At 53.9% G+C, this 11845-nt stretch overlaps 1 protein-coding gene across 1 annotated transcript; it reads right to left on the bottom strand.

The window, feature by feature from the left end:
* Positions 1 to 4120: 4120 nt before the first annotated feature.
* On the bottom strand, positions 4121 to 9725 carry LGALS7 (galectin 7). Its single transcript, XM_039510745.1, has 4 exons — positions 9662 to 9725; positions 8337 to 8425; positions 5768 to 5972; positions 4121 to 5223 (listed from the first exon to the last, which is right to left on the bottom strand). Exons 1-4 carry the CDS (start codon positions 9683 to 9685, stop codon positions 5047 to 5049), a joined length of 495 nt encoding a protein of 164 aa, XP_039366679.1. The 5' UTR covers positions 9686 to 9725; the 3' UTR covers positions 4121 to 5046.
* Between the last annotated feature and the right edge of the window lie 2120 nt (positions 9726 to 11845).

An 11845-nucleotide genomic window follows, 5' to 3' on the forward strand; every position in this document is an offset into this window, starting at 1 on the left:
CGCAGGCACATGGACGTGCGCAGAGTGCTGGCCTTCTACATGGACAGAACCAGGTCATTTAGCAGGTCCCCCCAGCTTTTTATTGCTTCGGCCGAGCGTATGAGGGGATGGCCGGTGTCCACCCAGCGCATCTCCCGCTGGATCACCTGGTGCATTCGCACCTGTTACGCCCTGGCAGGGGTTCCCCTGCCTCCTATTGTAAAGGCGCATTCGACCAGAGCCCAAGCCTCATCAGTGGCCTATGTGGCTCATGTCCCTATGCAGGACATCTGTAGGGCTGCTACGTGGTCCTCTGTCCACACCTTTTCATCGCACTATGCGATCGTCTCCCAAACGAGGGATGACGCCGGGTTTGGTAGGGCGGTGCTCCGCCCCGGTAACCCTTAAAACTTTACATTCAAACTCCTACCCGCCTCCATCAGGTGTAGCTTGGAGTCACCTATAGTGGAATACACAGGAGCAATCACTCGAAGAAGAAAGGACAGTTACCTGTTCCGTGACTGGCGTTCTTCGAGATGTGTTGCTCAGGTGTATTCCACGTCCCACCCTCCTTCCCCTCTGTCGGAGTTGTCTAGCAAGAAGGAACTGAGGGTGGGGGCAGTGTGCAGCCCCCTTTATAGCGTGATATGTCGGCACCACTGCAGAGGTCACAGCGGTGCTTCCCCCACTACGGTTACTGCTAAGGGAAAAACTTCCGGCACCGGTGCACGTGGTGAGCACGCACACCTAGAGTGGAATACACCTGAGCAACACATCACGAAGAACGCCAGTTACGGAAACAGGTAACCATCCTTTGTGATCCCAGGGTTGAGATTACAATGGATTCACTAGCAGCTCCTGTCTTGACAAATCTTTGAATGTAGTCATGGGCTCTGGTGTCACTTAGTTACTTTTGAAAATTGGATTCCTGGGGCAAAGCTGAACTTTAGTTTGAAAGTTTAGGCTGCAGCAAACAACCCTGCCCTGTGGGAACAACCCTGCCCTATTCTTATCGATAAACTAGGCAAATACAATTTAGATGGGGCTACTCTAAGGTGGGTGCATAACTGGCTGGAGAACCGTACTCAGAGAGTAGTTATTAACGGTTCCCAATCCTGCTGGAAAGGTATAACAAGTGGGGTTCTGCAGGGGTCTGTTTTGGGACCGGCTCTGTTCAATATCTTCATCAACGACTTAGATATTGGCATAGAAAGTACGCTTATTAAGTTTGCAGATGATACCAAACTGGGAGGGATTGCAACTGCTTTGGAGGACAGGGTCATAATTCAAAATGATCTGGACAAATTGGAGAAATGGTCTGAGGTAAACAGGATGAAGTTTAACAAAGACAAATGCAAAGTGCTCCACTTAGGAAGGAAAAATCAGTTTCACACATACAGAATGGGAAGAGACTGTCTAGGAAGGAGTACGGCGGAAAGGGATCTAGGGGTTATAGTGGGCCACAAGCTAAATATGAGTCAACAGTGTGATGCTGCTGCAAAAAAAGCAAACGTGATTCTGGGATGCATTAACAGGTGTGTTGTGAGCAAGACACGAGAAGTCATTCTTCCGCTCTACTCTGCGCTGGTCAGGCCTCAGCTGGAGTATTGTGTCCAGTTCTGGGCACCGCATTTCAAGAAAGATGTGGAGGAATTGGAGAGGGTCCAGAGAAGAGCAACAAGAATGATTAAAGGTCTAGAGAACATGACCTATGAAGGAAGGCTGAAAGAATTGGGTTTGTTTAGTCTGGAAAAGAGAAGACTGAGAGGGGACACGATAGCAGTTTTCAGGTATCTAAAAGGGTGTCATCAGAAGGAGGGAGAAAACTCGTTCACCTTAGCCTCTAAGGATAGAACAAGAAGCAATGGGCTTAAACTGCAGCAAGGGAGGGTTAGGTTGGACATTAGGAAAAACTTCCTAACTGTCAGGGTGGCTAAACAGTGGAATAAATTGCCTAGGGAGGTTGTGGAATCTCCATCTCTGGAGATATTTAAGAGTAGATTAGATAAATGTCTATCAAGGATGGTCTAGACCAGTGGTCCCCAATGCGGTGGCGCCATGGCGCCTGCGGGGGCATCTTAATGCGCCTGCGTCCTAGCCCCCGGGAGAGCACCTGCCGAAATGCCACCGAATTTCAGCGGCATTTCGGCAGGGACGCCTCTCGATGACAACGCTTGTCACTGATAAGTGACGTCATCGATAGGCGTCACCCCCGAATTTCGGTGGGGACGCCTCTCACTGACGCCGCTTGTCGCCAACAAGTGACGTCATCGAGAGGCATCGCTCCTGAATTTTGGCGGCGCCGCCTCTTGATGATGCCGCTTGCCGTCGACAAGCGACGTCATCGAGAGACGTCGCCGCTGAAATGCCGCCGAAATTCGGCAGCATTTCCGCAGGTACTCCACCGCCACAGTGGTCCTTCGGCTGGCGCCCACCAGCCAAAAAGGTTGGGGACCACTGGTCTAGACAGTATTTGGTCCTGCCATGAGGGCAGGGGACTGGACTCGATGACCTCTCGAGGTCCCTTCCAGTCCTAGAATCTATGAATCTATAAAAATTAAAATCCAATGGGATTCCTTCCTGCCTCAATGACATGGGGTAAACGATCGCTGTGTGCCTGCATTCAGCAGGGCAGAAGTTTATTTTTGGATCCAGGCGAGTTACTGATGGCTGCCCATGGAGGTTTTTCCAAGGTCCCTGTTCTCCCCCAGGGGGCCCCTGGAGGGCTGCGAGCAGGTTTCAGTGGCTCCGTCAAAATAAAGCAGAGAGCAGGGCTGGCATTACAGGCCCGGGGCTGAAACCTGAGCAACTTAATTTTGCAGGGCCTCCCGGGCAGAGTGACCAGACAGCAAGTGTGAAAAATCGGGACAGGAGGTGGGGGGGGGGGGGGGTAACAGCCACCTGTATAAAAAAAAGCCCCAAATATCAGGACTGTCCCTATAAAACCAGGACGTCTGGTCACCCTACTCCTAGGGCACGGAGCCTCAAGCAGTTCCCTTGCTTGCTACCCCCTAGTGCCTGCCCTGGCTTTTAATCCACTGGATGTTATTACACCTGGGGGGATGCTGGGCATCTGGGGATGCGCAGAATTCATCTCTCCCGCATCATTCTGATTTTTCCTTTCTGAAATACATTCTGCCCAAGCTGCAGAGCAGCAGCCGTGTTAGGCTGTATCCACACAAAGAACAGGAGTCCTTGTGGCACCTTAGAGACTAACAAAAACTTATTTGAGCATGAGCTTTCGTGGGCTACAGTGCCAAAAAGTGCTGCAGTTCCACCTTTTAACCACCAGAGGCTGCTGTGGCGCCCCAACAGCATGAACGCAGCCAGCTGTTCTGGCACCACAGCGGCCTCTGGTGGGCAGGAGGCGGAACCACTGAACCATCGAAGAAGTGGGTTTTTTACCCACAAAAACCTATGCCCCAAAAAATCTGTTAGTCTTTAAGGTGCCACCGGGCTCCTTGTTGTTTTTCTTGGCCAGAATGTATTTCATGCAGGGGGCGGGGGGAATTCTGCGCCTTCCTGATGCTGGAGAATTCCCCCCAGGAGCAGCAGTTCATCACAGCACCTGCCCGCGGAGCCAGGGTTAGGACAGAGTGGGGCACCCAGGGATGCTGGGGGTCACAGGCAGGGCTCAGAATGGCTAGTGCGGGGACAGACTGGCGCATGGGCTCAGGAGCTAGTGAGGTGACGGCATTGAGCCCGGGGATGGGGGCGGGGGGCTGCAGGGACACATGGGGATGGGGGGCACGGGGACAGGGGCCGACGTGTCTGACTGAATGGGAGAGGCTTGGGGTCAGCCAGGGTCTGCATGGGAGATGCTCCCCAACTTCCTAATCCCCCCCCACCAAAAAGAACCCACCTTCTCCCACTCACACCAACACCCTCCAGGTTCACTCCCAGGCTCCTTCCCTCTTATAGAATATCAGGGTTGGAAGGGATCTCAGGAGGTATCTAGTCCAACTCCCTGCTCAAAGCAGGACCAATTCCCTGAGCTCCTCCATTACCCCGACTTCCCCAAGCCTTTGCGCTGCTTCTGACAGGTGCAGGAAATGATGTACTCAACGTTCTGTTTTAATATGCCTAGTAAGGAATCCAGTTGTCAAAAAATATTACCAGCATCTCCTTTTTCTGCTCAGTGTAGTTACAGACACGCTTGCTGACAGCTATTTTGAAATAAATTACCAAACTAATTGAAACTGGCATGATTATATTGTGTTATTCTGACAAATCAAATATGCAGAATTTCCAAATATTGTGTGCAGAATTTTTAATTGTTTGGCACAGAATTCCCCCAGGAGTAACTGGATCTGGAGAAAACCAGTTGTGGCACAGGCGAGCTATGGAGTTTTTATAACATGTCGGGGGGAGGCCTTCGAAAGAAAAAGGTTGAGAAGCTCTGTGCTAGACAAAGCACGTTGTGTGATTTTGGAAGGTGACATGACAGCGGGTTTGCAGGTGACACCCCTGCACCTCCAAGCGACCACCTTAGTCACTGATATGCCCAGCGATGCTCACGCTGAGGCTGCTAGAGACCGTGAGTTCAATCCCAGCTCTGCTCCAAGCTCCCCAGATGGTCTCGGGCAAGTCATGTGAGGCCAAACCTTCACAAGAGCCCAACTCAGCACCCAGAAGCGAGGCCGGACTTCCACGCTCCCATGGCAACCCTGCCAGATGCTCAAGCGGCTTTGGCACCAAATCTCTGCCTGACTTAGAGCGAGGCCTACGCGGGAGCTGGGCTGTGTGGGGAATCTGGCCTCCAGCAGGGTGCTGAGCCCGGGAAGGTGTGGCTGTTTCCCCCGGGAAGGTTTTCCGATGGCGCCTAGTGAAAGTCACTGGGCAGCTGACTCCTATGTGCGCTGTTGATAATCTCCCCGCTCCGTCCGGTGGGGAGAACAGTCCCTCCTTCTCCAGTAGGTGGTGAGGATCAACTCAGGGACTGCGGGGATCAGGCCCTCGCCACGGTGGCTTTCTGCACATTGTCCAGCTCAGCGACCTCGGTGTTTGCCGCCTGCTTGCGGGCGGGTCCATGGGGGGTGGTGCCGCCGGCACCAAAGGCTGCACCGTCTAATACACGCGGGAGGCCCCCAAACCGGGCAGCGCTGTGAGGTGGTTCCAGGAGCTGCCGCCCCCTTCCCAGCTGACGGCCTCCAGCTTCACGTCGCCGTCCACCTCCAGGAAGCGCACGTGCTCCGGCGGGAGGCGGTGCCGGAACTCGTAGCGATGACGCTCGTTCACCGTCACCTGGAAGGGAACGGGCAGCGTCAGACGAGAGAGCAGAGGTCCCAGCCCACTGGACTGGGACTAGGGTGACCAGACAGCAAGTGTGAAAAATCGGGATGGGGGTGGGGGGTAATAGGAGCCTATATAAGAAAAAGACCCAGAAATCAGGATTGTCCCTATAAAATCAGGACGTCTGGTCACCCTAACTGGGACGTCCTTCCAGGGCAGCAGGGGCTGGGCTGGGGACTATGTCTGGGGCTCGTTGGATGTTTGTAAAACTGGGCCTGTTCCCCACAGGATCCAGCAACGAGAGGAGCATGGGTCACGTCCCACTGAGCCCGCACTCCCCCTGGCTGCAGGGAACCAGGGAAGGTTCGGTCCAATGAGCCGGGAGCTTTGCCTACGATAAGGGGACAGTTCACTGCACTACGCCCCACCTGGGGCGGTGACGTTGCAGCTTTCTCTGATCCAGCCGGGCGCAGTCCGGACCCTCCCGATGGCCGAAGTAGGGCGTCCCCCAGTGCCCTGATGGAGAAGGGGCGTCCCCTCCCCAAGCCCGACCTACCTCGTACGCCTTGGCGGTGGTGGTGAACGTCAGCGTGAAACTCTTCCCTCTGCGGAGGGGGCTGTTTTCCTTCCGCTCCTCCGGGCCCCACTTCCTCTCCACCAAGCTGTTGAAGACGATGTGGGGGGAGCCCTCAAAGCGGGGGTGGAAAAGCAAGGCCACGTTGGCCCCTTCGTACTGACCGTAGATGAACTTTACCTGGAAGCTGGAGTGGAGACGGCACTGCCTGAGCCGGGAGCCAGCTTCAGGGACCGCGCTCCCGGCCCAGTGTCCGGCATTAGGGATCCTCCCGCCTCCCGCCCGCCCCGTGGGCTGAGCAGCTGTAACCAACCCTGGCCCTGGCACACCTTGGCCCTAGTCTACACTACGCGTTTAGGTCGAATTTAGCAGCATTAGATCGATTTAACCCTGCACCCGTCCACACGATGAAGCCATTTTTGTCCACGTAAAGGGCTCTTAAAATCGATTTCTGTACTCCTCCCCAACGAGGGGATTAGTGCTGAAATCGACATCGCTGGGTCAAATTTAGGGTAGTGTGGACGCAATTCAACGGTGTTGGCCTCCAGAGTGCTCCATTGTGACCGCTCTGGACAGCGCTTTGAACTCCGATGCACTAGCCAGGTACACAGGAAAAGCCCCGGGAACTTTTGAATTTCATTTCCTGGTTGGCCAGCGTGGCGAACTCAGCAGCACGGGTGACCATGCAGTCCCCCCAGAATATTTCTACGCTCCCCCTATCATCTCCGCCCCTGAGGTTATCGCAGATTAGAAGGCGGAAAAAACACACTCGCGATGACATGTTTTCCGAGCTTGTGCCGTCCTCCCGCACTGATAGGGCACAGCGTAATGCCTGGAGGCAGTCAGTGGCAGAGGCCAGGAAAGAACTGCTGTGTTTGCTTAACGGCAAAAGTATCATGCCTCGCCAGCAATCCTGCCCCAGCCAGGTCGCTGTGTCACATGCACCCCGCGCTGTGCCAGCCTTGGGCGGGGGCAGGACTGCTTTGTGAGCAGGAAGGCTGTAGATATAGACATTGCATTAGGGAGCTTCTGCAGCTAGAGAAAACATTCCTGTGCATTAAGCAAAGTCTGTGGCAAAAAAAAGAGAAGCCCCGTAGTGTAGTGGTGATCACATTCACCTAATATGCAAAAGCCCCTTAGTGTCGGGGTGACCATGTTCACCTAACATGCAAAACATCCCTGGTTTGAAACCGGGCAGAAACAGGTCACTGTTCCGTTTTCTGACTCCCGTCCTGCAGTTTTAGTCTTAGAACAGACCGCGCTGTGAAATTTTACTTTGAATTATATCAATTATGAATTAAATAATACAGAAGCTCTCTCTCAGTTACAGTCCTGGGTTCCTTTCCCTTTCAGCAGCTCTGATAAATTAACATTTTTGTTAGGGGCGGGTGGGGGGGGAATTCTCATGAAGCCTTTTATAGGGACTAAATTCTATCTAGGACTCTGCAATAACCTTAACGTGGCCCATAGCGTGCAATCCTTCCTTCTGGATTTGTCATTCCACCAGTTGAACTGCTCCTTACTACTGTCCAAGCTTCATGAGTCATGGGAGCAATGGGCAGGCGAGACCGTGCGGTGCTGCCGGCTGGGAGAGCAGCCTGAGGCAGAAGCCTCCAGCTCGCGTGATATTCCAGGCAGGACCAAATCTCCATGAGAAGAAACTTAAAGAAGAGAAGGACCTGGGGTCACTCCCATTCGGTGCTCTAAGAGGAGGACAGCCATGTGTGTCCAGGCACCCCGATCGACCTCACCGAGGTCTGCCAGCTGAGCGGGGCTGAGTGGGACCCTGGCTGGCAGGAGCCGGCGGACGGAGCCCCAGACCGGCAGCGGGTTGAGCCACTCAGCCGGTCTGGGGCTCCAGCCGCCGGCCCCGCTCAGCCGGCTGCCTGCCTGGGGTTCCGATCATCCAGGCAGGCAGCGGGTTGAGTGGGTCCGGCGGACGGGACCCCGGAAAAAAGGCACAAAATGATTGTCTGCCATTGCTTTCACCGGGGGAGGGGCTGACAACATGTACCCAAAACCACCCGCGACAAAGTTTTTGCCCCATCAGGCACTGGGAGCTTAACCCAGAATTCCAAGGGGCAGCAGAGACTGCGGGAACTGTGGGATAGCTACCCACAGTGCACCGCTCCGTAAGTCGATGCTAGTCACGGTAGTGAGGACGCACTCCGCCGACTTAACGCGCTCGGTGTGGACATACGCACTAGAAATCGAATTCTAAAAAATCGACGTCTATAAAATCGACCTGATTTCGTAGTGTAGACATACCCTTGGTTTTGCAAAGGGCCTGGTGTCTGGAGACTGAGCTGGGGACGAGAGCCAGGAAGGGAACCCCGGAGCTCCTCTCCTTCCAGCCAGGTTGCTCCCATCTGCTCTGGGTGGGGTGATCTATCCCGCGTGTGGGGAGAGGCGCTGTCTCTGGGGAGTGCATGGTGGGGTGGGGGTGCACAGAGGGAGCTCACACTGCACCGGAGGGCTGAGGGAGTCTCGCTGCCTCTCCCTACCCGGGAACGAAGGGGAATCCCCGTGTACGGACGTGCTGGTCGCTCACCCTGCGCTCGTCTCCGGCACCGAGCCCTTCATCTTCACCCACGTGTGCGGACGGAGTCCTCCCGGGATGGCAGTGCTGTACGGGATGGTCTGAGAGACAGAGGAACTGCTGGGTGAGAGCCACGCCCGGGCCGGGTGGGACCAGGGCCCTGGGAAGAGAGATGGGGAAATCCCAGTCTCAGGCTCCCCCTTCCTGCTCGGAGACCCCCTGTAGCTTGGCTGTCCAACCATCCCTCCTCATGTCCCCTCCTTCTATCTAGCTTTGGACCGGCCCGTCTCCCAGGGGCAGAGGGGTGCTGTCCCCCCATCACAGCCGCACAGCTGCTCTCATCCAGCCACCCTAGGGATAGCCCCCTGGAGAGACCCCCCATCCTCACCCCCCTCAGCAGCTTCTCCCCTCCGGGCGCTGCCCAGCACCAAATCCAGGAACTCGCTTTGCAGCAGGGAGCGACCCCTTGGGTTGAACTGAAGGAGCCTGCGTTTGGGGCCGTCAGATCATTTTCTAGGGGAGCTTCTGCAAGTGTGTGTCTGAGGAGATGGTTCTGTGTGGGGCGTGTGTGTGTGTAGGGGATTGTGGGGGGGGTGTCTCTGTGTATGTGTGTGTGTGGATTGTGTGTGTGTGTGTGTGTGTGTAGAGGATTGTGGGGAGATCGGGGGATTGTGGGGGAGGGTGAGTGTGTGTGTGTGTGTGAGTGTGTGTGTGTGTGTGGAGGGGATTGTGTGTGGGGGGATCTGTGTGTGTTGGGGGATTGTGTATGTGTGTGTAGAGGAGCGTGTGTGTGTGTGTGGAGGGGACTGTGGGGGGTGTCTGTGTGTGGGGCGGGGATTTTGCCTGTGTGTGTGTGTACAGGATTGGGGGGGGGGTCTGTGTGTGTGTGTAAAGGATTTTGTGTGTGTGTAGTATGTGTGTGTGTGTGTCTGTGTATGCATGTGCCCCTCTGGGTGTTGGAACAGGTGGTGTCTATATGCAGCTGCCTCTGTCTGCAGGCCTACATGCCTCTACACGTATAACCAGACACAAAACTACTAATCCCAAACCCCAGTGCAGCTGCTCCGGCTGTGACACCCTCTGATCTAACCGCTCCACCACCACCCCGGCTCCACATTACCGAGCCAATTCACTTCCCAATCCCCACTTGCCAGCTGCCAAGCCCTCCAGCGCCCAGCTGCTGAACGCCCTGGCACGTCCAGGCAGACAGCCGCCCCGGGCACGTCCCAGATCTGCCCTGTGGTGCCCCCCTGGCTCTCTGTCGCTTCCTTTCCCATCTCAGGTATGGGGCAGCAGCAGGAGAGGAAAAGGCGACTCAAGGGGAGCCTGGAACTCACCGGCCTGTCTGGAATTAGAGCCATTGCTGTGCCACCATCCACCCTCCGCAGTGCAGGGGATGGAGAGCCCAGGTTAGAGGCAGCACCTTATGTACGGTGCTGGGCCGGCCCCTGGGAGGTGGGGCTGGTCCCTCCCGGAAGCGTTGTCTTGCCTGCACGTTCTGCCCGGGATTGTGTCAGAGATCTTTGCATTGATGTTACCAAAAACGTTGTCATGCGCTGGCATTTGTCAGCTTGGACTCAGCGCCGCATGACCGTGTGTCATAGCCCCTACATTGCTAGCAGTGGGCGGGGGGGTTCTACAGGGGAATTTGCATACTATGTGTTTGTTTTGGCCGAACGATGTGTTTGTTCTGGCCAAATTTTGCTAAGCATGAGGTCTAGCAAAGGCCTGTCTCTCGGCTGGAAAAATGCTAAGTATTTACTTGCGGATGGGAAGGAAATCTTGCAAGTTCCTGTTCTTGGCCTCTCTAGGGTGTAAGTGGTTTTCAGCCTGTGATCCATGGGCCCCTGAGGTTTGCAGACTGCATCTAAGATTTCCACCTCCATCTGACATACTTTAGGGGGTCGCAAGTGACAAAAAGGTTGAAAACCCCTGATGTAAAGTACAGATCCAAGGTAAAAACATTGTATGTTGTTTTTTAACGGTTGGGACCGTATAGCTCGGAAACGCTTTCTTTCTGTTCTCCTTGTCTTTCATTTTAATCCGCTGATGAAATATTATTTTGCTAAAGCTGCGTCTTAGAGGAAAGGAGAAAGGGTCCTTGGGGGACATGTGTCTTCCGATACCAGGGTTGGAGGGGGCTGTTTTGATCTCTCTCCTCCATGCAGTCACGGAAGTAGAGCTTGTCTTCTGAAACTTTTTATTATAAATGAAGGGGATTACTGTCCTGCCCCCAAAACCTTCACACTTTACTAGTGACAGCCTGCAAACAGGTGTTACGGGGCTTAACTTAAAAGGCCTCTTTACAGCGAAAGCCAATAGGCGCTAATTACTAATCAATAGAAAAGGCCATGAAGAAATACGGAATACGGTACTTTGAGCACATGGAATAAGGGCAATTGGTAGCAAAGTTAGGCATTGGATCTGTCTAGCATTTTTTAAAGACAAACGGTGACGTCGTTATGTAGAAAGAGGAAGTTTGGTTCCTGGGAGGGAATTAAAAAGTAATCAGGCTGGCTGCGAAACTGACCCAGCTTTTGAAAACAGCCTGATAAAGCAATTGACGAGCATGCACCTTTTGATTGGTGTTTAGCTCAACCTGACGTTTTAAAACTCGTCAGTAAAGTGCTGTGTTCAGAGCGACTCAGGGAAAGAGAGGGGAATTCAGTCTGAAGAACGGATGCATCACTGAAGGGTTGTGCTCCGGTTGAGTCCAGGAAGTGTGATGCATTTTAATAGTCTATGACCTTTGATTCCCCAGGAAGCACCATGGTTAAAGAACGGGTCAGCCAAGGGGCCAAAGGGGATTTCTGCCATTTGGCCAGTAACAGTCTGTGGGGAATCAGCCTTTTTTCCATTCTTGCTGTTTTGCAACTTTCTTGAGATTGCAGAGCCACTGGCCATTTATCTTTGAAAACTGGCGATCGGGGGAGGTCCCAGACGATTGGAAAAAGGCTAAGGTAGTGCCCATCTTTAACAAAGGGAAGAAGGAGAATCCGGGGAACTACAGGCCAGTCAGCCTCACCTCGGTCCCTGGAAAAATCATGGAGCAGGTCCTCAAGGAATCCATTTTGAAGCACTTGGAGGAGAGGAAGGTGATCAGGAAAAGTCAACATGGATTCACCAAGGGCAAGTCATGCCTGACCAACCTGATTGCCTTCTATGATGAGATAACTGGTTCTGTGGATATGGGGAAAGCGGTGGACGTGATGTATCTTGACTTTAGCAACATTTTTGATACGGTCTCCCACAGTATTCCTGCCACCAAGTTAAAGACGTATGGGCTGGATGAATGGACTATAACACGGATAGAAAGCTGGCTAGATTGTCGGGCTCAACGGGTAGTGATCAACGGCTCAATGTCTGGTTGGCAGCCGGTATCAAGCGGAGTCTCCCAGGGTTTGGTCCTGGGGCCGGTTTTGTTTAACATCTTTATTAATGATCTGGAGGATGGGATGAATTGCACCCTCAGCAAGTTTGCAGATGACACTAAACTGGAGGGAGAGGTAGATACGCTGGAG

This window comes from Mauremys reevesii, linkage group 22 (assembly GCF_016161935.1).
Source record: "Mauremys reevesii isolate NIE-2019 linkage group 22, ASM1616193v1, whole genome shotgun sequence".
Classification (NCBI taxonomy): domain Eukaryota; kingdom Metazoa; phylum Chordata; order Testudines; family Geoemydidae; genus Mauremys; species Mauremys reevesii.